The sequence below is a fragment of the Bubalus bubalis genome, chromosome 8 (assembly GCF_019923935.1).
Source record: "Bubalus bubalis isolate 160015118507 breed Murrah chromosome 8, NDDB_SH_1, whole genome shotgun sequence".
In the NCBI taxonomy this organism is placed as follows: Eukaryota; Metazoa; Chordata; class Mammalia; order Artiodactyla; family Bovidae; genus Bubalus; species Bubalus bubalis.
Window position 1 is genome coordinate 28,666,308 of NC_059164.1, and position 27,254 is coordinate 28,693,561.

Below are 27,254 nucleotides of genomic sequence, written 5' to 3' on the forward strand. Positions count from 1 at the left end.
TATTCAGTTCAGTTCAGTTGCTCAGTCGTGTCCAACTCTTTGTGACACCATGGACCATAGCACTCCAGGCCTCCCTGTTCATCACCAACTCCCGGAGTTTACCCAGTCTCATGTCCATTGAGTCGGTGATTCCATCCAACCATCTCATCCTGTCGTCCCCTTCTCCTCCTGCCTTCAATCTTTCCCAGCATCAGGGTCTTTTCAAATGAGTCAGCTCTTTGCTAGATTTTATTACACGTTGTCAACTAATTGCAAGAAAATTCTAGCCAATTTACCATTCTAACATTAATGAGTTCCTATTTCAACCTTCTACTGTTAGACTAATGTCATTTAAACATTCTTTGAGCATTCAATGGGAAAAAATGGCATCTGTTTTTTCATTAATAATTTTTGGATAACAGATAACCCTGAACCTTCCCCCATGTTTTTAAGCATTTGTATTCCCTATCCTTAAAACATATGCTGATGCTTTTTTGCATATATGTCTATTGTAGACTACATATTTTCTTATCCATTTGTATGAACATATTCTGTGTTAAGTATTTTTACCCTTTTTTGAAATATTTATAAACACCTAAGTTTTAAAGAATCATCATCAAATTTATTGATTTGTTCTTTTGAAATTGGATACACTATTTCTACATTTAGAGATAACTTTTGGTACCAATGCCAGAAAAAAAAAATATATATGTATGTATATATTGTCTTAAAAGTTTTACACTAAGCTCTTTAACCCATCATGAATGCATTTTGGTATAAAGTAAGTTTCTAGTATAAAATAGGTAAGCAACAGGATATATTCTACAGAACATAGAAATTTAGCCATTATTTTATAATAACTTTTTTTTTTTTTAAATCACTCAGTAAGGTCTGACTCTTTGCGACTCCATGGACTATACAGTCCATGGAATTCTCCAGGCCAGAATACTGGAGTGAGTAGCCTTTTTCTTCTCCAGGGTATCTTCCCAACCCAGGGATCGAACCCAGGTCTCCTGCATTGCAGGCAGTAGAGTTTAATACATAAAATATTGAATCACTATGGTGTACACCTGAAACTAATATAATACTGTAAATCAACTATACTTCAATAAAAAAAGAAAGAAAAGGCTTAGTTTCAGATGGAAAAATTAAAATTAAAAAATGCAATGTTTACAAATCCATGTTGGTTTTTTTCGAATTAACACAATTGTCCCAAAGCTATTTATTTTTTATTCTCTCTGCATTGATATTCCAAGCAGATTTTGTGTTATATTACATTATCATGGATATTAGATCCTATTTCTAAGCTATTCTATTTACCAACTCAGTCATCTTTTTTTTATTTTTGCATATCACTTCCAAATCAGGTTCTAATATCTTCTAGAAAAGGAACTGGGTTTTACTAATGCTTGTATTTTCCATAGGCCTTATCACTTTACATGTAGTAAATGTTCAATAAATATTAACATATTTATTACATAAATGTTTAAATTGAATATCCTGCATGCAATTTGCAAAGAATTTCCTCACCACTGTAAAAGGCTACATTCTTCAAGGTGAAACATGAAGTAATTTTGAAAGTGGAGAAGGGGGATGAAAATGGAAGCATTCCAAGTTTTAAAATGCCATGTGAATTTGATTAGAATAATTTAAATTTTGTAGTGACTTCATTCTCCAGAGGCGATGTGATCATGAGAAAATACTGAGAGAGAGAATTTTAGTCGTGGGCTTACTCTGAATTACCAAAGCTCAGAAAAGCTTTAAGCTGTGTAATGATGTGCAAATCAGTCCACATACCATTGTGGCTCAACAGATGAACTATGTCAATGGTGAAATGTTGTCTTTACAATGTCTGCTGATACCTTTATTTGGGAGAACCAGCTGTGAATCCTTAACACTGCTATACATTTAGAGTATTAAGCAATAAAGCAATAAGATTTAAAATATATATTCATTTCTCCTCTTGACTGCATTTGAGTTTAAACGTGCTAAATGTTAAATAAAATCAGTATTAAGTATGTTGTCCCTGTCATGTACAAATATGTGAAGTTTTCACATAGTTATTATATCAAATTGTACAGGATGACTTCAGGCTGAAAAGACTGCGAAACAATCTGTTTGATTAAGAAGACATTAAACTAGGCCATCATAAAGAATGCTAGGATTACAAACTTCTATATAAAGACATGCTCACTACATCTATTAATGTGGGTAAAGAACTGTATAGTTCCAGAAAAGGAAAGTTATGTATTCAGTAAAGCCAAAGATATTTGATGTTATTTTTATGACAATATGCAAGTCTTGAAATAAGTATTTATGTATTTTCAATGTTGTTTACATTGTAAAATTAAAACAACCTAAATTACCATTACAAAAACTCTTGGGATAATATGTGATGGATTCTAACATGTTTCATTCCCCTTTGATTCTCTTTTTAGAGTAGTTTTAGGTTCCCAGCAAAACTGAATGATAAAGTACAGAGGGTTCCCTTTTGCTCCATACCCTCCCATATTTTGCTTCCCTGACTATTGACATTCCATTTCACAGCAGTACAACGGATGAACCTACAGTGACATACCAGTATCACCCGAAGTCCAAGGTTTACATTAGAGTTCACTCTTGCTGTATTTTATGTGGAATGTACAATGAAGACATCCACCACTGTAGCATTATACAAAGAAGTTTCACTGCTCTAAAAATCTCCCATGTTCCATCAATTTACCCTTCCCTCCCCTTTTAACCTGGCAACCATCTTTTTCCTGTCTCCATACTTCTGCTTTTTCCAAAGCATATTGTATGGTTGGAATCATAGAGTATGTAGCCTTTTCACATTGCCTTCTTTTACTCAAGAACATGCATTTAAGGTTTCCTCATGTCTTTTCATGGGTGGATAACTCAGTTCTTTTTAGTGCTGTATAATATTTCATCATCTGGATATACATTGTGTATTTATCCATTCATCTGAAGGATATTCTGGTTGCTTCTGACTTTTAACAATTAAATAAAGCTGCTATAAATGTCTCATGTGCAGGTTTTTGTGTGGAGATAAGTTTCCAACTCCTTTTGATAAATAGCAAAGAGTACAAGTGATGGATAATGTGAGCAGGGTGTGGTTTAGTTTTGTAAGAAATCACCAAACTGTTCCAAAATGGCTCTGCCATTTTGCATCCCCACCAGTAGTGAATGAAGGTTTCTGTTGCTCTACAGCCTTATAAGCATTTGGTGTTGCCAGTGTCTTAGATTTGGGACATTTTAATAGAAGTGTAATGATACCTGCTTTTAATTTGCAATTTTGATAGCTATTTTAATTTCATCAGTGCATAAATGAATAAATTCAGTCTCAAGGAAATTAAATAATTTGCCCAAGATTCTACAGCTACTAAGTAGCAGATTAAAAATTGTTTTTTAACAGATTTCAAAGCCCTTGTGCTTTTTATTCTGCAGGTTGCCTGTTAACTAGACAAGAATAAAATTCAAATTCACATATGGAGAATACCACAGAGTAGTTTCCAGACTGATTATTACTTGTTTTAGTTTAGGTTCCTCTAGAAGAGGACCCTGAGATAAGGAAATATCAGGGAACAGTGGAGAAAGGAAGGAGGGAAAGGCAGTGAATGAAGGATGTTTGAATACACTTATCTCTATGGGCAACTGCAGCTTAGTCCTACAGGGAATCTAGGGAAACAGTGCTCAGTATTACTCAAAATACAGTGTGTGACAGTACCTGTGTTTGAACACATCCAGGAAAAATTATATATATAAACTATAAGCAATAACTTAGAAACTTTGATAACAACTTGACATTTTTATAACATCCATTTTTCTAATAATTCATTTTACTTTTTTTCCAATCCATGATAGATTGAAAATGAAAAACTGGTCCCAAAATCGTTTGAGAAGCACTAATATGAAACACAAGGCCCAGCGTGACTCCTTTCAAGAAACAAGGGAGCCGGGGTATTTACATGTCACTTCCCATCAGGTCAGGCCTTGAGACAGTGTTCAGAAGTGCCCGTTTCCCAGCACTTCTGGTGGGATGAAGCGATATGCCTGCAGTGGCACAGGAATGTCATTAACAATGGGGTCTGCTACAAACTTGGTCAATAAAAAATTTCACAAAGCTAATAAATTAATTAAAACATCACATCTCTATAGTCATCCTGAAAATGAATTAAAGGCTAAATATGCTTCAATTTGCTACATGCTACATAGAGAAAGATAATAGGAAGCTAGAATTTGACTTTGCACAGATAAAATATTTCATTCAAAAGCACCCATGAAAATAAACAACACTGCCAACCAAAGCATTGGTTAGTGGGTAGGGTAGCTAAATTAAAGCCATACCATGAACAAAATCCAACTGTAGTGTAAAGGAGCAGTCCATGGAATTCAGGCTGAGTAATGAGTATTTGTCACTTTACAGGGCTTCCTTCAGCAACCTAAGATAATTTTGTTATCAGCTTGTTGAAATATTTTATTTTCCACTAAGGAAGCCAAAGGCAAGAGTTATTCCTTCCTTCTCTCCACTCTCAGAAAGCCAGAGGACTGGCATGTGAATAAAGACCTCAAAAATTAGATATTCTCACCAGGATTCTGAACCTCGAGCAAGTGGTCCAAAGACGAATGGATGAAAACAAAGCATTCTTATTTTTTGGATACTTAACTGCTACTAATTACACCTTCCCTGGTTTCTGGCCTATTTAATCCTAGGCTCTCAGTCTTCTGCTGATTCTGTGAGCTCTGAATTTCCTTACAATAATTTCCTTTTTTTAACTTATGACAGTCTGACTCTCTTACTTGAAACCAAAAGTCATCACTGATATGAGGTGGTGGTGAAGAGTCAGAGCTCTGACTCATGCCGGCTCAGTAATTCTCTTGAAGAAGTGAAATCAGTCTCATCACCAAGTTGTTTTTCAGTTTCCACATTTCTACAATCGTTTCAGTTCAGCAGTGTTCTTTACATAAAATTAGTCTGTGAGATGTTCCCTGAATAAAGGATTCTTCCTTTGGAGAATCTATTTGCATGTTGGCCTATTTAGTGATAGTTGCTCAGTTATGTCTGACTCTGCCACCCTAGGGACTGTAGCCTGCCAGGCTCCTTTGTCCATGGAATTCTCCAGGCAAGGATACTGGAGTGGGTAGCCATTCCCTTCTCCAGTGTTTCTTCCTGACCCAGGAATTGAACCTGGGTCTCCTGAATTGCTGCTGACAGATTCTTTACCATCTGAGCCACCAGGGAAGCCTATTTAAGTTCCTGAAAATTTTTCCAGCAGAGGATTTAAATTTAACCCAGCATCTCCTTAAACTCAACAATGGAAGTCTTATTTCCAAAAATATTAACATCTCATACAATTAATATCCATAATATCCAAGGTATTTTCATCCATAAACTACCTTGGAAAGAGACACTGGCTCCAGCAGTTCATTTTTCTTTGTCTTTGTGTCTGACACTGGAGTTTATCAATAAGCACACATAAGTCCTTTGAGGAGTCTATGCATTAGTCTATTATGTTAGGGGCTCTTAAACCACAGTATATAAAGCACTATTTGAGAAGTTAGTAACAATGCATATTGCTGGGCATCACACCACATCTACGAATTCAGTATCTCCTGAAATAGTAAAGAATCACTCTACAGGTGATTATGTTATAGGCAATCTTCAGTTCACAGCATGAGGAACACTGCTTTCTGTAACATTTCAGTGAAAAGTACTTCTTGATGGCTTCTATTCTTTATTATTGGAAGAATCTAGAAATCATAGTCATAATAATATATCCCACTAGCTCAATCATTCATCTCTGAAAAGTTGTAGATGAAACAAGTTCACAGACAACTTGTGAACATGAACTTAAAACCTTTGAATAAAACTTCGAATATCTTTGATCTCGACTTCAGAAAGATACAATATTAAAATGTGAATGTGGCTTTGGCTGTAACTATGGGGTCAATGGGCTTCCCCAGTGGCTCAGTGGTAAAGAACCCACCTGCAATGCAGGAGCCAGAGGAGACACAAGTTAGATCCCTGGGTTAGGAAGATCCCCTGGAGGAGGGCATGGTAACCCACTCCATATTCCTGCCTGGAGAATCCTAAGGACAGAGAAGCCTGGTGGGCTACAGTCCATAAGATTGCAGAGTCAGACACGACTGAAGCAACTTAGCAGAAGCAGCAATATCCAGTTAAAGGCTGAACACAGACTAAAAGGAGTAGTCTCTCAGATGTCTCTCTCACCCCTATTAACTGTCTGCAGCATATTCATTTCTCACCATAAACTGAGATATCAAGGTTAAAGGAGTAGGTTAGAAACTTAAATCACCCAGTCGTATGACTTATTACTACTAAAGGATTCTGATTATAGGAAGCCCAAAATGAATAGCTAAAATGTTTTTAGACTATACGTGAATTTCATTTGCTTTCATTAACATAAATAATGAAATATCAGCTGTCAGAAATTTCAAAGACAGCAGAACATGATAGAAACAAAAATTACTCAGGTAACTATCTTCTTAAGCATTGTTTTCTTTGTTAGAATTCTTCAGGTAATATATGAAAAGGACAATACTGCATTTATTCACAATAAATACTGTGCATTTTTCTTACAGGAAAAAGGTGAGTTGTGGTGACAGTCTTTTGTTGTAAACAAGCAAACTTTGCCCCAAGCGACTAGTTATATTTGGTCTTAGAATATGGGGAGGGAGGAGGGTTCAGGATGGGGAACACATGTATACCTGTGGCGGATTCATTTTGATATATGGCAAAACCAATACAATATTGTAAAGTTAAAAAATACAATGAAATTAAAAAAAAAAAAAAAAAAACAAGAAAGAAGTGAACTGTAGTGTTTGCTGATTTGCAAGATTTGGGAGAATTCACTTTTGTCTTTGTAGCCCCAAATGTACATATAATTTGTTAGTAAATAGCTTGCAAGGATCACAGTCTTGCAGCTGGAATATTCACTTATTTTGATAACCAGAATTATGACCTCTTCGCAATTGGGGAGTGATGATATATGGAGTTGTGCTTATTCTTCCATGTCTCCATAAAACTGGCATCTTGACATATATTTGCATGAGCTCCATATAACACAATATGAAACTCTTTCCAAAGGGCTTCAAATTTACAGCCTTACAGATTTATATGTTTGTTTTATTCCTCTTGCTACACAGTTGTGTTGACTTAGTATAGAGCATAGAGACATCTAACAATACAGAGTTTAAAAATTTGTACATACCTTCTCAATTTCACATTCTCATTATTATTGCATAAATTTATCTTATTTAATATGTAACTTCCATTTACATTTCTAGCACTAAGAGTTAGACTTTAAAATGTTATGAAACTTTGATGTGATAGTCACTCAACAACGCAGTGTACTTATATTAACACATCCTTACAGAGTTTATGGATTGACCTTTTTGTTTTATTGTAGCACTGAACTGTCTCAAAGGTGGCTGCATTTCTTAGAATTCCAAAGAACTAATCTCTGGAAAATACACATGCTGCTTCACCAAAGAGTCACTAATCCGAGCTTGAGTATGTTCCTTTTGTGCTCCAATTTCAAATCTTCATCCCCATTCCAGCTGTTTCTCAGGATCTGTCCTTTAGGACCACCAAAAGCAAAACTATAGTTGTTCAAACTTGGAAGTGAGGAAAGAAAAAATGAAGCTAGGCTGAATATAATTTTATCTACTTAGAGTTCATTTCCAATAGTGGAATTATATTTATAAGTATCATTTTTTTTTTCAAGTTTGGGTCATTCATTCAGTCTCTCAAAAGGGCTTGCTTTGTAGATCCAGAGCACTTGTAATTAATTTTCGAACTAGGTTCCTGGCTTGCTTAGCTAACTAATACTGTGGGCCCCAGTGTACAGTCCACACCTGAAAAGGGGGAGTTTTTAACGTCGTGGTTTATTAACCAGGTACTTTCCATTCACTCAGTTAACAATTAGAAAAGAGAAAGAACAAAAAGAGAGAGAGAGCGAGAAACCCTCCTACTTGTTTTTTTACTCCAAATATGGAGATGGAAACTATTAAACAAATAAGAAGGAGGGAAACTCCCGCATATTTCACCTTGACCTGGCTGGAATGCTGATGCTTGTAAGAGGTGGTGCTCTATAAAAAAGATCGGGCTGCTAGTGGACAAATGAGAGGTCAGACTTTACCACAGGGAACCTCTCCTGCCCCTAGAGGAAAAAGAGAACCATCAGACTGTCTCAAATTGGAAACAGCGCCTTGTTTTCAATCAGGGGGACTGGGTTCCCTCCCTCGGCCTAACGTCGTAGTAATGCGACCCAAAGAAGCGCGCGGCTTTCCTGACAGTTGCCGGGCATAACACCGCCTCCCGGCTTGTACCTAAATCTCTGAGCTGTAAACAGGCAGAAAGGTCCTCCCACCTCCTCTCCTTAGCCTCACCCTTCTGCTTCGCCGCCCTTTGTAATTTCTTTGTTCCGTTTATTCCGAAGGTGACGCTTAAGGTCAAAAGATCCATTGTGACTAGCAAAAGCCCAGGGCCACCACGAGACTGTGGGAAGAACAGGGCTGTCCAGCTCAGGGCTGAGGCTCCAAGTAGAGAAGGAGCCGTGAGAAATTTCAGCCGCAACTCCGGGTACAGCCCCTGCGGACCGGCCCAACTCTCCAAGAGTTGGGAAGACGCTCGACAATCTTGCGGTGGGGCAAAGGGTGAGCTACTAATTCTGCAAGCAAAATGGGCAGCGCGCACCATCGGAACAGAGGGTGTTGGGGGCAGGGAGAGGCCTCTAGACTCCACTTAGTCTGTGGTAGCGGCCGAGCAGTGAGTATCTCCCAACAAAGAGGCGCGCAGCGTCGGGGTCAGAGGCTGGGACTTTCGCGCAGCTGCCATTCTTGCTGAGCGTGTCTCCGCGCTTGCTAGGCGAGCATTGGGGTGCAAGGATTCCGGGAGGAGGGGGAAAGAGAACGGGCTGTGCGATTCCTGCTGCGCGGCTACGCATCAGGAGCTCTAATGAACGATGGGAATGGCAACTATCAGAGCCAAGGGGGAGAAAAAGAGCTGGAGTGAGCAAAACAAAGAGCGAGTGTGGGCCGTGGTGACTTCATGCCTCACCAATGTCCCGCCCACGCTGCTCCGAGCTGTTGCTGCCGCCGGAGCCGCTGCCGCCGCGCCTGCGGGCGGCCGGGGCAAGGAGCTCTGTAGCGTGGGGCGGTTTCCTAGCAACTCGCCGCCCTAACGCTCCTAGCTATCCACACTTTAGGAGCCCCAACCCCCCTCACCCCAGACGGGGGCCGGGACAGGACCATTCCTCCCCTCCCCTCGCCAGCTTCGCCTCTCCGGAGTGCACCCCAGAGCGCGACAGCTGTCCGGGCTCTGGACGGCGGCACGCCTGAGCCGCACACTGGGGCCAAGAGAACCAGGGCACTAAGCTCCCGCCCCGTGAAACCAGGCTCCTGCGCCCCCGCGGAACCTCCCCTCCTGAGCTCTCCGTCGGTCGTGCGCTTCACTTCGGGTCAAGCAGGGAGCTGCGATGCCTCGCACTGTGTCCGCCGACGCCGGCGGGGGCTTCTAGAGCGCTGGGGGCCGCCTCCCCTGGTTGCTGGCACCTCAAGCTTCCTCCCTCGCTAACCAGGACGCTGTCGTTTCGACTTTGCCCGCTGCTCAGCTGACGAGGCTGCAAAGCTACAACTAACTGAAGTTGGCCTCCCTACCCACCTGTGGAAGAAGCTCGAGCTGATTGATGCGCCATCGACTTTTTTCCCCTTCGGCCTCGCCAACGTCCCCTCCCACAGATGCAGCATCACCCACTGAATGTACATTAGGCTGGTTTTTCCCCCAGCTTCGGGCTTTGTTTGGGTTTGATTGTGTTTGGCTCTTCGCTAAGCTGATTTATGCAGCAGAAGCCCCATCGGCTGGGGAGAGACAAAAGCTCTTTTCTTTGTCCCAGAGCGGGCTGCGGAGCCTTTGCTGGCGTCGCCGCCTCGGGCCATTGGCCGTCGGCGGAGCTGCTTCTCGCGGAGCTCTTGGGACCCGCAACATTGCCGAGCTGGGAGGGCCGCCGGGGCCCTGAGATGCCGAGCTGTGACCAGGCCGGCGTACCTGCAACGTTTGCTCCGAGCCGCGGGGTCCGCCTGCTGGGCCTGCTGGAAACGTCCTAGCAACACTTGGCACTTCGCGCCGCGAAGCGCGAGCGCGCATCCGGTTAGCAGCCAGGCGGCGGGCGCGGTGTGGTGCGGGCTGCTTTGCATTATGTGCCGCTCGGCCCTGGTTTTTTTTACTGCCACATTAGTCTGCCTGCAAAACTGCAGGCCAGGTCCTGTCCCGTTCCTCCGGGCGGCCTGGATGTTTTCAGTTGTTCTTGGACTGGGCCAAAGTGGTAAGTTGTTTTGTTTTCTTTTGTTTTCTTCCTTTTCTCAAAGGTCTTGGGCTGTCAAAAAGAGCATCCCAACCAGGTAAGTGGCCGGGTGACAGCCTCCAACTGCGGAGAACTTAAGAAGGGCGGGTGTGTGGCAGCATTCTCCATCGCAGGCAGCCCAAGGGAGGCCAGGTGTCAAGCAAGCATTTCCTCCCTGGAGTGACGGCAGTAACTACTTGTATCAGGAGACACTATGAGTTGCTCAAGGAGGCAGTAGTAACAGAATGAAAGTTTGGAAAGGTGGTGGATATTTACAGAAGCCAGTTTAGCTGTTCCACTTCATCTTTGAAGGTGTCCTCCTTGAAGGCATCCTTGAAGATGCTCCCACATGTTTCTAGCATTTGGGGTCCACTACCCACTAGCTTGCATTTGATTCAAGCCTGAGAATCAACTGGTATAATGAGAGTGATGGTCCTGTTTTTGAGTCCCTGAAGGAAAAGGATAGCAGCATACGTTTATTCTACCATAGTGCTTAGCCTGAATGAACTGAACACATATGAAGAATATTCCTGCTTTAAGTCACTGTTTTTTTCAGCTCAAAAACCAATTCCCAGCTAAGTGATCCCTCAGTGAGATCAATGCCTGAGACTGAGACTCTGAGACAGAAGCCTAGAGCAAGATTGCCAGCTTTCATTCCAGGCAAGCCACTTTTGTCAGAACGACCTGATTTGGAAAGGATACTGCTTTATAAAGGATATCATCTTCATTTTATGAATCACAAAGAAAAGCTCAAGTCAAATAGCGTATGAAAAGGTGTTTTGGCACTTCTGAATTATATACAAATTTAAGGTGGTAGTACTGGATTGTTAACAAACAGTAAGACAAAGTAAGTAATAGCAATAATCATGAATTTAGGATAAGTTCTTACTGGCATTAAATATAAGGCAAATATTTATTTTTACCAATGCAGTGATCATTGCCATACTTTTTAGAAAATGTTACTTTATCTGTGTTTGGTCATTGAACCTTTAAATTCTATTAGAGCCTTTCTCTCACCTCTCCTGTTCAAGGAGACTTGTAATTGTTTTGTAGACTAAACTGTTCCTCTATGCTTTGAATAGTCAAATTTCTATATGATTAAATAGAAATTAAAACCATCAAGTCATAACCATATAAATAAGAGTCTATAATGGAAAAATGCTATCAATTGGTTGCATATATAGCTGTCTGACATTTGTTTCAAAAGATTTACCCACCTATGTGAAATAAGAGCAATTAGAATTAATTTTTAACTTGTGGTTGTTTTTTTGGCTTGTAAGTTAATTTTAAGTGAAACTTAAGGCAAAGGGAAATGTAACATCATTAATTGTCTCAAGTAAAATACTTATTTGTTGCAAATTTCCCACTGACTATAACTCCATCCTATGTTAATAAGTAACAAAGTATTTTTCTGGCTTTTGTAAATACACACACACACACATATACATTAGTAAAACGATCAAAACTTGTGTCAACAAAGTATATTTTGTCCCCAGTAGGTAGACAAAAGAAAAAGCCATACTTGCCCCCAGATTCTGCTAGTAATAGTGAGTTTTTTAAAAAATATTCATTGTGTTTGTTAAGATTAGTCAGGTTCACCTCTAATAGCTGTATTTCCATCCAGTGACTGTAGCTGATTTGAACCAAATATTATGAATGGGCTCCCTTGCACCTGCAGTTGTGAAAAGGGAATGCTTATCTGAAATCAGAACAAGGCATCCTTTTCCCAGTCTCTGTCAATATACAAAGGTTTCTGATGTATACTGGTTTGCACTACAGTTACAAACATGCAAAAAATTTAAATTATAGCCAGGACAAGTCAGAAAATTAGAGATCAGCGTAAACTGTTGTACTTTTGTGATATAGCTACAAGTCTGAAATTATATGTCTTCACAGTACAAATTAGATGCTTAAAGCAGAATAGAAATTTAGGTATCAGTTACAAAGGAAATCTTGTTCCCCTGCTTGGTAGTTTACACCAAGGAAATGTTGAGGGCAATAAAGCTAAACAACAACAACCAAAGAAACCAACTGCACAACTCTGGGTTTAATTTTCGAAGTAGAACTTACAAGTCCCAAATATAATGAATATAGTGAGCAAGGGGGATGTTATTAGTAAAATCTGAACATTATTCTGATCTAGAAAAAAAAATTATTGGAGTTTGTTTTTCAACTTTCGTTGGTGGAAATTACCGACAATCAGAGAAACAATAACACCATAAAATGGTTAATGAGTAACTGGAAAACACTAAAGAATACCTAATGGTTAATATTTGAAGAGTTAATGTAGGAACACTGCTTTTTCTACATTTGTTAGTTTTGAAAGGCTAAAAATCATTTTAACCTAAATTTCCATATAACAATATGAGTGAAAAATTTCAGAAATTACCATTTCTTTTTAAAAAGTGGTAGCTATTACAATGAAATTTCATATTCTGTGTATAATCAACTATTCTTTTACATAAAAATCAACTGGATTACCATTGTTTTGTAAATGTAGTATTATTTTTACCTCAGAACATATTTTATAGAATAAGTCTTTTCAGAATTCTTTATGCTTACCTAAAGTGAAAGGATATTTAAAAGAACTGATGCTTAATTTTTAAAAATCCAGTTTTCCAGATTATTTACACAATAAGCATGCAAAGTGCTTCTGTCTTAAAGTAACTGAGATACTTTTTGATAAAAAGCTTATGCTATATATGAAAAGGGCTTCCCAGGTGGCTCAGTGGGTAAAGAATCCACCTGCAATGCAGGAGATATAAGCAGACATGAATTCTATCCCCGGGTCAGGAAGACCTGGAGGACGGCATGGCAACCATGCCAGCATTCTTGCCTGGAGAATTCTATGGACAGAGGAGCCTGGTGGGCTACAGTCCACGGGGTTGCAAAGAGTCGGACACAACTGAAGTGACTGAGCATGTACAAACACACGTATATTAAAAGGCAATGTTTGTGCTGTATATTTTCAAATTATATAAGTAGCTGTTATGATTTGGATAATGCCATACAATTTCTGAGCCCTCAAACTTTGTTCACCTATTATCAAATTATCAGAAATTTCACCATTTAATGGATTCGTTTGGATTAAGCATGGTATTGACACTCTGTTTCTTCTAATTTTTAACTATATTATGGAAATTTTCAAACAAGCACAAGAAGAAAGAAAGGTGTAAGGAATCACCATAGGTCCATAACCCAGCTTCATCAACTATCAACTCAAGCCAAACTTCTTTCATGTCTTCCTCCCACTCATTTTCTTTTCCCAACAAGACTCTTTTGAAGCAAATATCTCATATCATTTTGTCCTAAAATATTTCAGTAAATCAAAATACTACTAGAGGAGAAGCACACATTTAATCACCACAACATGAATTTTTTGGGCTGAAATTTAGGGCCACAAGAACATCCACTATCTTCAAAGGGAAGAATGTAGAAGTGAGGGAGGCAAGCAAAGACAAAGACAGTTTTAAGCATTTATTTTGCAGTGGTTCTATTATATAGTTCCACTAAAAATATTTGTTAAAGTATCCATGTATGTGAAAAAAAATGTAATTACTTTATTCTAATTGAATCACAGCAGGTATACCTTGCTTGAGTTTCAGTTTTAAAGACTGTTCCCCTCTCTCTTGAATTGTCATTTTTCTCCTCTAGATCATTTATAGCATATGCATATCCATACATGCTGTAATAACTCTCATCTTTAATCTCAGTCTCCTTCATAGTAAAAATTCTTGAAAGAGTTGTCCCATACTTGCCATCTCCAATTCTCCTCACCTTCTCTATTAAACCACTGCATTTAGGATTTCTTTATCATCTCTGACGTTATGCCACTCTGTTATGATTACAGTGACCTTCCTGTTGTCAGATCTGATGATCAGTTCATCGTTTTCATTTTTCTTGACCTGTCATTGGTCAGCGAGTTGATACTGTTGATCACTCCCACCTTTGAGGCACTCTCCTTGACTTCCTGGACCCACATTCTCTTGGTTTAAGCTCCTTATCCATTCCTGATGCTGCTTCTTTCTCATGTTCCAGCCTCCAAATACAGGAGTGGCCCAGGATTCAGCCCTCAAATGTTCTTTTCTAGATATATACTGGGTCTCAGGTGGAGCAATCCAGTCTTGGGTCTTAAATATCATTTCTATACTGACAGCTCCAGTCCTGCCCTCTTATCTAATCTCCAAAGGGTCTAGCAAACTGCCTATTCAATACCTCCACTGTAGGTCTAGGGCTTCCCTTGTAGATCAGCTGGTAAAGAATCTGCCTGTAATGTGGAAGACCTGGGTTTGATCCCTGGATTGGGAAGATCCCCTGGAGAAGGGAATGGCTACCCACTCCAGTATTCTGGTCTGGAGAATCCCAAGGACGATGTAGTCCATGGGGTCACAAAGAGTTGGACATGACTGAGTGACTTTCACTTCACTTCACTGTAGGTCTAAAGATAACCTTAAGATATTCAAAACTAAACTTCCCATTTTCTGCTTCAAGCTTGCTCCTTTTACAGTCTTCTTCATCTCAGTAAGTGATGTCAGTCTCCCAGTAGTTCAGGATAATACTTTGGCAGTGCCCTTGGTTTCTCTAACACCTTCACTGTCGATCCCTGGGTTGGGTTGATTCCTCTGTTTCTCCCATATTCAACAGTCAGTTCACCACTTCAACTGCCTAAAAAGCTGACTTTGCGGTCATTTTTTTTTTTTTTTTGCCCATTCAGAGTTGATGAAAGTTGAATTAATACTGTAAACTTTTTTTTTTTAAATATAGGATATCTTCAAATGGTAGAATGATATATAACACTCTATAAAGAATAAGAGGACTGACCAGGTAGAAAAAGTTCTTAGAATATTACCAGCAGATAATTTTTTAAAATATATTTTTAAAAGTATGTTTAAGTCTTAAAGATATATTATTTATTCATGAATATATATGTGTACTAAGCTAATTAAATCTTGATTGGACTGAAAACATAATTAGTTAATAACAATAAAACAAGGGAAGTAAGAGGATATAGTTTAGAAGAGAAAGGGACATTGTTAAATGGGATTTAATGTAGACAATAAGATAATCAGTTTCCATTCCAATTTGATATTTTTATGATATGTAAAAGTATATGATATATATGATATAGCAATACTATATTGCCTTTTCAGTTTTCCTGTACTCCATTTTGAATGATCCTTCCTTGAAGCAACAAAGTATTTGAGATAATCTGGTTTGTGTTTAACAGTTTAGAGCCTTTTCTGTCCCACCTGTTAAATTTCATTTATCCAGGTATAGTTTATGTTAAATTTCTTACTTTGTTCACCATGCCTTTCCCCAGGGCCATTCTGTTGACCACTAGATGGATGTCAGAGGGTACAGTTTTTATCTAAAGTTCTTTAAACTTTAATAAATGGGGCCTTATATGCAGAGACAATCCAGCTTTCTTTAAAAATGTAATAAACTATTTGCCTTGTGATACAGTCTTCCTCTTGTTTGTACTTATTAAGCAAAGATGCTCAAAGCTTCCTCCTTGAAAGTGCCTGTTGTATAGCAGTCTCCATTATTTACCTGACATCTTTTCACAGGTTTGATAAGTCTGTGTGGAACTTACATAAAAAAAATATTTTTTATACTATTGAATCTTACCTTACCAAACTGACACAAGGAAATAGTCTTTTTAATATGTTCACTGAATGACCTGAAAACAGTCATAACCAATCCTGTATTGTTTATGCTCAGTCCTCCTTTGTCCTCAAAACTCTAGTCCAAGTCTATACATTTAGAGAAGTTTTGCCAGCATGAGGACTGTGAGGCCCTAAGTATCTTCTCCAGTTCTATATGAGATATATTCTGTAAGCTATTTATTGATTATAAAAGAAGCTATAGAAAAAAAAATAATATTTTATGCTTATGCATATTGCATTTTATTAAATTGAACAATCAGTGAGCTTAATAAGTAGGTGATCTAATTGTTAACCTCTAAAAATGTAACTTTTCCATTTGTATCCAAAAGATGTCATGTTAAGTATGGCTTCTATATGTAGTGGAAAGAAAGTGTAATGCTTATGTAATTTCACAAACAACTGGGTACTCTCTCTCTGTACTATGCACTGATATAAATGATTTAAATGACATTAATTTAATCTTCATAATATATCACTGTGAGAGAGGTAGATTTGTTATTCCTGTTAAAGAAATGAGAAAACTGCTGAAACATAGAAGAGATAAGTAACTCATTCAAAATCACCTAGCTAGTAAGTAGAAAAGATGGGATTTGAACTCAGTCAGGCGGCCTCATAATTAATTTTTAAAAAGTTTCTAGATGTTGCTTAAAGTTATACCTTCAGTGTGACTATCAGATAGAGGGCATTGTAAGGAGGCCCATGGCATATTTGGAAAAAGGTCTTTCATTCATCCCTTCTCAACTGTTGGTGTGCAAAGGGAATTGTGGTGGAAATCTGGGTGTTTTAGGGTTGTCCAGGAGGCAAGGAAGTGATGGCCATAGGTGAGGGCACATGTGAGAGCACAGAAGCCTAGAAACAGAGACTAGGACTCCTTCTCTGGAGACTGCTGGATGCTCTATAATGCTGTTGCCCTCACAAAATAACTGAAGAGAGGAGGATAAAGACTGGAGAATCGGGGTGTGGTCAAAATATACTTTCAGTGGAAGCCCTCGAATGCTCCCCACTCAACCCTAAATGCTTCTCACTAAGGTTGTTTTCATATGGGAGCAAGAAAGGGAGAACACAAGTGGCCTTATGAGAGTAATCTGGAATGAAACTCTGCCTCCCGAAGGATTTCCAATATATTAAAGATGTGTATGACTTGTTATGAGACAGAAAGGAAAAGGGAAAGTTCAAAGAAACAAAATCATGATGCAAGGCATCACATAATTTACCAACATAGGGCTTATCACATTCCTAGCCACTTGGAGCCATGCTATTATAGAGCTTGATACTCTATATTGTTTAAAATATTCGTATTAGTTTTTCCTCCCTGCATTTTTACAAAGTAGGTGTCCCTTCAGCTGTTAAATATTTGCAGTGATTAGTCACAACCAACAGTCTAACAGTATTGGTCATTTAGAGCATGGCATTTCTGGTGTGTGCCAGGCTCAAGGCATCTGCTGCTATACTTTCTTCAGGCAGAAGTTTTTGCTGTTTTTGTGTCTTTATGTATTTGAGTGTTTTCAGTTTTATAACTATTAGACAATCAGCAGTTAGTTCACATCTATGTTGACTGCCTACAGATTTCTGACAGTGGTGACAGGTGATCAACATGTAGAGCTTGTTTAGTGAAACTTCACCCTTGTTTCCTGGACAACCACATAGGAATATGGTATGGGACACTCCTTATTTTTTTGGTTCAGTCAGCTTTGTTAAATCTGGTATCAATGCAGATGTCTAGCGTTCCCACCTCCTTCATGGCAAATTTCCAGATATCTTTGAATGTCCAAAGGTCATGCTTCTTTTAAAGCCTACTTCATATATGCACAGGATGCTGATGGTTTATTTTCTGGTCACCACCCCACTGATGGCAGAATTGCCCTCTTGCTCACCAGTCTTTTCCATGGGAGTCATCCAAAAAGAGCAAGATATTGTGACTCTTCAGGCATAAGTTTAATGCTGAGACATCGAAAGCTCTATTTAAGCACTAAGAATACAATGATGCTTACATTCTAATTGAAGAGGACAAATACATGTTATATATCATGCATATATATGCATGATATATTAATATAATTACAATTTATAATATAGAATATATATCATACATACATGTATATGTGTGTGTATATATATATGTGCATGTATATATATATATATATTTGTGTGTGTGTGTGTGTATGGTAAAATGAAGAAAAAATAAAGCAGAGTGAAGAAAGTGTTCTGAGAATGACTGGACAGACTATTATATACAAGACAGAGTAGGCCATTCTAATAAGGTAACATTACATTTCTTGAATGTTTTTCTTTCTATGGTAAACTTAATATATTTTACAATCTTTCTTATGGTTTAGCTCCTTCTTGAAAATGGGAGGCAAAAAGATATGCTAGATTTCTAAGCTGTTAACAGTAATAGGAATTTTTTCTCTTTTGCTATTAAAGGGGATCAAATTTTCACTTATGGCTAGGAAGAAGAGAGTTCAAAGGTCATGAGGGGGTGACAATATGATAAATAAGTGGGTGATTTTAAGATGACTAAAGGAAAATGGAGGTTTTTGGTTTTTAGCATCAATTCTTTGTTCATAATGGCTTATCAAATCTATCCCCTCCTTTTAATACAATGCCACTAGGGTAGAGAAAGCCTGAAATAGCCTTCATTCCAGGAGGCAAATCTTTTGGCAAATTCTATGCGTGTCCTAACCAGTCTCCATTATTTCAAACCTTTGTCCACATTTTATCTCCCTACTCAGAACCTTCCATGGTTTCCATTGTCTTCAGGCTCCTCTGTATGGTATGCAAAGCTCTTCCGGAACATCCCATGCCTAACATTGTGGCTCCTTGTTCATACCCTGTCTCCTGATCAACCTGTGACCTCCTTGAGAGGAGAAATTGTTCCTGTTGATTCTGTGTTTTCAATGCCTGGCACGCAACAGGCCCTAATAAATTATTTGAAGTAAATGACTCAATGAATGAGGTGAGGATAATAGTGATCAGTTTTAAATCGGGTAGGTAAGCAAATAAGCCATATCTAGCTCTAATTCTCACTAGAATTTGATTTTTAAGAAATATACTTTTCTTTTAAAAGTGAGTTCTACTATGAAAGGTTTAATACTATAAAAGATGTTTGTTTCTGCATTCCCAGTCCACTCTGAAAAAAAGTCTCTTGACTTGATAGGCAAATCTTTAGCAAAGATCAAAACAGAGACTTGGTACTTTTTAATCTACTTTTTACAAATCTGTTTTGTTTTTCAAATTTCTGTGATTATTTTCATTGTTTTTAATTAAATATGAAAAGTAACCCTCATCCCTTATCCTCAATGTATATTTTTAAATTGATAACTGTTTAGATGATAGAAACTGAAATTTGTAGTCATTTTAACCAAATACTAAAAAAAAAAAGTAATAAAAGACTAGCTATTCTAATAACTTTAATCATTATTCATCCAGATTTTCTTAAAGCATCTATAGCTTATAGTTAATATTTGCAAAGTATATTCTGTATGCAAGACACACTCCTATATATGTGGTATGAAAATATATTCTTTAATGCCCACAACCCTCTGAGGTATAAACTCTGATAATTGCCATTTTATAGGTAAGCAAACTAAAGAGTCACTGGGTAACTTGTTCAAAATCTCTCACTTAATAAGTAATGGAGCCAGAATTCAGACCTGCATGCGTTTGACTCTGCACTCTAAATCATCACTACAGACTATTTTCCAGGAGTAAGAAGAATCTGTATCATGGGCCTTTGGGGCCCTGCTCTGGATTCCTGGATTCCCCAAGGAATCCATGGGGCATGCCTATCCAAAGTCTTCAGTTCCCTTCTAGATCATCTTTAGAATTCTCTGCCCAAACAGCCCCAAACTACTTTCTTTAGACTGTGCCATCCATATGCCAATCCCTAGGAGAGGGGAAATAAATAGAACTTGGACATGCAGGCTTGAGTATCCATGCAGGTAAGTTATAGGCTATTTGTAATGCAGAATAAAGCTAGAAGTGAGAGAAAAGAGGAGAAGATTGAGGGCTGGAGAAATAACACACTGCCAAGTTCCCAACCAGAAATCTTAAAGAGTTCAAAATTCTAAATTGAGACCTAGCCTTCGAGGTCATTATCAATGCATGCTTATCAATGTAGGAAAACAGAACTTATTTTACTTAACAGTTTCTTAGCCTGGGTTTAAACTGTTAAATATTTAATCCTGTTAGGCCTGCCATCATTTGTGCTCTGGTTCCTGGCCTAAAATAAGTTAGGGACAGGTCTGTCTAGTATATTAAATATTACTGGGGTGAGGATGACAGACAACGAATACACCATACATCACTGAATAAAGAGAACTACTTTATGTCAAGGTAGTTTTGGTAAAATTCTTAAAATGTGTACAGATTACACTGAAATTTATTTTCTTATAATTAGTATCATAGAGTCTAGTGTATGTAGATTTTTAATTTAGTTTTACTTTTTTATTTCCCCTTACTAATTTAAAACATTATAGAAAAGAACATTTTACTGACATGAATTAGCCAATTTGGTTGAATTATTTAGTTGGCATATATATATATATTTAATATCTATAAGTAAATTAATGTGTACAAAAAATACTGCCATATTGCCTTTATGGACTAAAAGTGCTAGTTTTCAATTTAAAAGTTAGTTTTAATGTGACTTTCTGTTTTTACATTAAGTAAGTTAGTATAATTTACATATCAAAGGAAAATGTATTAAAAGTCAAAACGGTTTCCACTGGGATTTTATAATTTAATTAAATACTGTTCTACCTTTCAACATAAGGACGAAGATCAATCCTGGTACTGCTGCTGCTGCTTAGTCGCTTCAATCATGTTCAACTCTTTGAGAACCCATGGACTGCAACCTGCCAGGCTCCTCTGTCCATGGGATTCTCCAGAAAAGAGTACTTGAGAGGGTTGCCATGCCCTCCTCCAGATCTTCCCAACCCAGGGATTGAACCTGGGTTTCCCGCATTGCAGGCAGAGTCTCTACCACTGAGCCACCAGGAAGCCCAAATTCTTGTGAGGAAACTGCTAACATTAAACAAAAATGTATTAAAATGATCTTCTCTGACATTTTAAAAGATTCCCAACTGAAATTAGTTCAGGAAATAAGCATAAGATCATTAAATTAAAACTGCAGTGTTAAAGTATAATGGTCTTATTGGATATATACTCTTCAGATGATTCTAAAAGACACTTTTATTTTGAATACTATTATTCAAAGTATTAGCAGTTCATATTTTAAAACAGCACACAAAGTCTTAAAAAGTGGTCTTTCATGCTGACCTTATCAATGAGCCAAATATCATTACTAATGTTGTTTTGGAAAGAGTTGTTGCTCTCTTTCCTAGGTGTTTTCGTTGATGCTTCATTTTAATCTACATATACTGTTACATTTGTCAGAGTCGGTTGCCATTCCAGATCAGCAGTGGTACATTTTGATTATTCTAGAGAACTTCCCCAATAATCACAGCCTCTACGTGGTATAGAATGAGAAATCCAGAACAGTGACCAAAGGCTATTTCAAGCTATAGTCCATGGGAGACACTGAATTTGGAAGGGCTGAAAATGGGAAAGGCTGGCAATGAAGACAGAAGAACAGGAGACTAGAAATATGTTAGCCCTGAAGAAATGTGACAAATACTTATTAGATATGTGAGGTGTGCAGTGGCTTTTGGTCAGGAATGTTTTGATGTTTTGGACTCAGCCTCCTTTTGGGATTGAAAGAGTTAATATACTGATAGTAAAATATACCCACAGTCAAGGTAATGTTACATATGGTAACAGGGTTCTATCCTTAGAATTGAACCACAAACATTTTTCAAGGCAGAAGCATTTTTCCTGATTTCAACGGGGGCCATATATTCAGTATAATTTCCTAGTAACTGTTGCAGGTACTAGGTAGGGAAAAGAGCTTCATCCTTACACAATGAGGGATGACCATCATCCTCTGAAGGAGCTTCAGAATATTATGAGTTTGAACAAAGAAAATATTAAAAATTTAAAATTCTACAGGATCTTAAGAAGGTCCTTAAAAAGTGCCAGACTAGAGAATGTCTTTTTTAATCACCTACTCAAGTCAGCCTTGGAGCTCAGGCTGGCTACACCTAATGGTGTAAGGTATTCACTGATTGCAGTAGAACAAAGACTACAGGAAAGTTTTGAGGTGTGCAGAAATTGCTGTAGAATTGGCTGTTCTAGTTGAAAACAAAGAACTCATTGTAGCAGAACTGAATTATTGGCAGAAAAGAGTCCTAGCTGATCTCTTTCTTAATATAAGGCATACCTCCCAAGGTATCACTCTATTATTGTCTTTCATGCATTTGGTTTTGATTTATATGGTGAACTGAGGACAACTGAACCATAATTTGCAAAAGAAAACCCTCTAGAAATGATACATGAGGCTCAAGTTCCAAGAAAATGGAAGATGATAACACTGAAAAATACACTTAAGAAGGGAGTCAGTTTCAGGTATCCTGAACTTTGGTTTAAAATGTCCCTTTCAATGAGTGTTTCATCCAGCATTATCTAGAACCAGAGCCCTAAGGTGAAGCTTAATATGTATAATTACAGTGCCCAACCACTGAGGTTGGTAATGGAAACACAAGGACTAAATATTATTGGTACCAGTATTTAGTTCAGAGGATATAGCTTGTTTGATGCCTCTTGAAGACTTGAAGACCACACCAGCCACCAGATACTTGGTGTCATCTAATGGAACTAAGATGGGGTGTTAGAAGGGATTAGGCATCCTGAGTATGTACCTGTGCCCCACTGAAGAGAGCATAGCACAGATGCAAAATAAAGCCCAGGGCCCCTGTTAGGGAGCACATGTTGCTGACCCTTGGCTACTTGGAGGTCAGCAGAGCATTGATGCCTGAGATCATTGTTCTTGGAGAACAGGGCTGCCAGATAGATTATCTGGTGGTAGACTTGTTGGGGTAGAAACCAACTTATAGGCATTTTCAGAAATCACATGTCAGGGATTTTGGAACAAATTTGCCCTCTTAGAAATGTGTTTTGATTTTGAAGTTAAAAAAAAAAAAAAAAAGACAAGTGCTGTTTATGACTGAATTATTTGGTGGTGCAGAAATATTTGGTCAGTTAGACCTATAATTGGATATTACACCCTGCTTTCCCACAGGGCAGACTTCTCAAATACTACCCAGATGACATGGGTTTTTTTTCTCTTACATTCAGTTCAGTTCAGTTCAGTCGCTCAGTCGTGTCCAACTCTTTGCAACCCCATGAACCGCAGCACGCCAGGCCTCCCTGTCCATCACCAACTCCCAGAGTTCACCCAGACTCATGTCCATTGAGTCAGTGATGCCATCCAGCTATCTCATCCTCTGTCGTCCCCGTCTCCTCCTGCCCCAATCCCTCCCAGCATCAGAGTCTTTTCCAGTGAGTCAACTCTTCGCATGAGGTGGCCAAAGTACTAGAGTTTCAGCATCAGCATCATTCCTTCCAAAGAAATCCCAGGGCTGATCTCCTTCAGAATGGACTGGTTGGATCTCCTTGCAGTCCAAGGGACTGATTGGGCACCTATAAATTCCTTTGGGTTTAATTTTTTAAACAGAAAAGACCATGTACAGAACTTGGATTTTCTTGGCCCTTTAACTAAATTACATACCTTGGAGATATTTTGAGTTTGATTTCGGACCACTTCAATAAAGCCAATACTCCAAAAGCAAGTCACAAATTTTTGGCTTTCCCAGTGCATATAAAAGTTATAATTACACTATTCTATAGACCATTAAGTATGCAAAAGCATTGTCAAAAAAAATTACATACATTAATTTAAAATACTTTATTGCTAAAAAATGCTAAGTATTATCTGAGCCTTCAGTGAATCATCTTTTTGCTGAATGGGGTCTTGCCTGGATGCTGATGTCTGCTGACTGATCAGAGTGGTGGTCGCTAAAGGTTAGAGTGGTTTTAGCAGTTTCTTAAAATAAGACAGCAGTGAAGTTTGCTGCATCAACTGACTCTTCATTTCATGAAGGATTTCTCTGTAGCATGCAATGCTGTTTGATAGTAGATACAGCAGTATTTCTTTCAATCAATCCTGTCAAACCCTGCCACTAGTTTATCAACTAAGTTTATGTAATATTCTATGTCCTTTGTTGTCATTTCAAAAATCTTCATGGCATCTTCACCAGGAGTAGATTTCATCTCAAGAAACCACTTTCTTTGGTCATCCATAAGAAGCAACTCTTCATATGTTAAAGTTTTTTATCATGAGATTATAGTGATTCAGTTACACCTTCAGGTTCCACTTTTAATTCTAGTTCTCTTGTTATTTCCACCATTTCTGCAGTTATTCCTCCACTGAAGTCTTCAGTCCCTCAAAGTGATTCATGAATGTTAGAATTAACTGCTTCCAAACTCCTGTTATTGATATTTTGACCTCTTCCCATAAATCACAAATGTTTTTGATGGTATCTAGAATGGTAAATCCTTTTCAGAAGTTTTCTATTGACTTTGCCCAGCTCCTTTGGAAGAATCGTTATCTATGTCAGCAATAGCCTTATTGAAATACATGTAAGAAATGTATTCCTTAAAGAAAACTTGAAAGTTTAATTTACTCCCTTACTCCATGGCTGCACAATGATCTTGTGTTAGGAGGCATGAAAATGAATTAATCTTGAATATCTCCATCAAAACGCTTAGGTGACTAAGTATATTGTCAATAAGCAGTAATATTTGAACAGAATTTTTTTTTGAGCAGTCAGTCACAAAAGTGAGCTAAAAATATTCAGTAAACCATGTCATAAGCAAATATGCTCTTATTCCAGGCTTTGTTCTTCCACTTATAAAATGGAATAAGTGCAGGAGATATATCAAAATTCTTAAGGGCCCTAGGATTTTTCAAATAGTAAATGAGTATCGGCTTCAACTTGAAGTTACAGTTGCATTAGCCCATAACAGGAGAGTCAGCCTGTCCTTTGAAGCTTTAGAGCCAGGCATTGACTTCTCCTCTCTAGCTATGAAAGTCCTAGATGACATTGTCTCTCAATATAAGGCTGTTTTGTTTACGATGAAAATTTGTTGTTTGGTGCAGCCTCTTTTATCAATTATTAAATGAGCTAAATCTTCTGGATAATTTGCTGCAGCTTCTATATGAGCACTTGCTGCTTCACCCTGTACTTTTATTTTATGGAGACGGTCTTTCCTTAAACTTCATGAACCAACCTCCGCTAGCTTCAGACCTTTTTTTTCTGTGGCCTCTTCACTTCTTTCTGCCTCCAAAGAACTGAAGAGAATTAGGGCCTTGCTCTGGACTGGGCTTAGGCTCCAGGGAATGTAGTGGCTGCTTTAATCTTTTATCCAGACCATTAAAACTCTCTTCATATCAGCAGTAAGGCTGCTTCACTTTCCTATCATTTATGTCTTCACTGGAGTAGCGCATTTGATTTCCTTCAAGAACTTTTTCCTTCTATTCACAACTTGGTAACTGGCACAAAAGACCTAGCTTTCGGCCTGTCTCAGCTTTCAACCTGCCTTTCCCTACTCAGCTTAGTCATTTTTAGCTTTTGATTTTTAATTGAGAGGCATGAGATTCTTCCTTCACTTGACTGCTTAGAGGCCACTGCATAGTTATTAACTGGCCTAATTTTATTTCTGTAGTGTCTAAAGGAATAGAGAGGCCTGAGATGAGGGAGAGAGAGAGGAGAATGGCATGTCGGTAGAACAGTCAGAACACACTTAATATTTACTGATTTTATTGTCTTATATAGGCATGGTTCATGGTGCACCAAAACAACTATAATAGTAACATCAAAGATCACTGGTCACAGATCATCATAACAAATATAATAATAATGAAAAAATAAATATTGTAAGAATTGCCAAATGCTGCACAGAGACATAAAGTGAACAAATGTTGGTAAAGTGGTACTGACAGACTTGCTTGATGCAGGGTTTCACAAACATGCAGTTTGCAAAAACACAGCAACTACAGAGCACAATAAGATCAGATCAGATCAGTCGCTCAGTCGTGTCCGACTCTTTGCGACCCCATGAATCGCAGCACGCCAGGCCTCCCTGTCCATCACTAACTCCTGGAGTTCACTCAGACTCACGTCCATCGAGTTAGTGATGCCATCCAGCCATCTCATCCTCTGTAGTCCCCTTCTCTTCCTGCCCCCAATCCCTCCCAGCATCAGATAAAGTGAAGTGCAAAAAGGTGGGTGAGACTGTAGATGCTTTTAGCTCTACGTTAAAGAATTCAAGCTTCAGAGTACTCCAGAATTGGGCCTTTGAGTCCTATGGAGCTGCCGCAGTGATAGAGGACCTACTGACTGGTCGATCCAATTTAAGATATTTGTTATAGGCCCTTATTGACAAGTACAGAACACCCAGAAAAATCCCAAGAAATATGGGATTACCTAAACTTTGGTAGTATCTCTCCAGCATAGCAGCCCTCCTATATATGACTTACCTACAAGGAATTTGGGTCACCAAGAACTTTACACTTAATAGAACAAATTCACCTTTCTAAGGTTTGGGGGATGCTGTACAATAAGTGGCCTGAGAACAGTCTGAATTAGCTGGTCATACAAAGAAGGCTATTGGATGTTGCCGAGATATATAGTGACCCCCTCGATCTAAAAGATCACAGGAGATGCTACATGAACACTGGGAGACTAGCAAGGAATTCTAGAATCTGAGAGGGCATTATCAACAACATATATAACTTAATTTAGATATTAAAAATGGCATATTTAGTAAAAAAAAAAAAAAAAGGCCTTTCATTCATCTCCCTTTTTAACTGTTGGTGTGCAAAGGTGAAGTATGGTGGAAAACTGGGTGTTTCAAGGTTTTTTAGGAGGCAAGGAAACAATGGCCACAGGTGCACTTGCATGTGAAAAAGAAACCTAGGAACAGAGTTTGGAGTTGGGTTGTTGTTTGTTTGGGAACAGAGCAGAACCTCCCAGGGAAGAAGGGGTAGATAAACTGACCTATCTCTGCACACTCAGTGGATCTGAAAAATGGATCTGACAAGGTGGAGAGGCACTCAGGAGCCCGGGTCATGCTGAAGAAGCAGCTCCTATTTACCATTCAAAAATAATCGTACTTGATTATATATTTAAAAGGGCTTCCCTGGTGGCTCAGATGGTACAGAATACACTTGCAATGCGGGAGACCTGGGTTTGATCCCTGGTTTGGGAAGATCCCCTGGTGGAGGGCCTGGCAACCCACTCCAGACAGAAGCCTGGCCGGCTACAGTCCATGGGGTCAGAAAGAGTCA

The 27,254-nt window shown here is 38.5% G+C and overlaps 1 protein-coding gene across 3 annotated transcripts in view; it reads left to right on the top strand.

Moving 5' to 3' along the window:
* Positions 1-10,099: 10,099 nt before the first annotated feature.
* ITGB8 (integrin subunit beta 8) overlaps positions 10,100-27,254 on the top strand; it is a 96,071-nt gene continuing 78,916 nt past the window's right edge. For 2 of the 3 annotated variants that reach the window (XM_006071612.4, XM_025290949.2), the window contains exon 1: positions 10,100-10,322. In XM_006071612.4, the coding sequence (XP_006071674.1) occupies positions 10,196-10,322 (127 nt within the window). In that variant the 5' untranslated portion in view covers positions 10,100-10,195. The remainder of the gene's footprint in view (positions 10,323-27,254) is intronic. The other variant, XM_025290950.2, reaches the window with a different exon arrangement.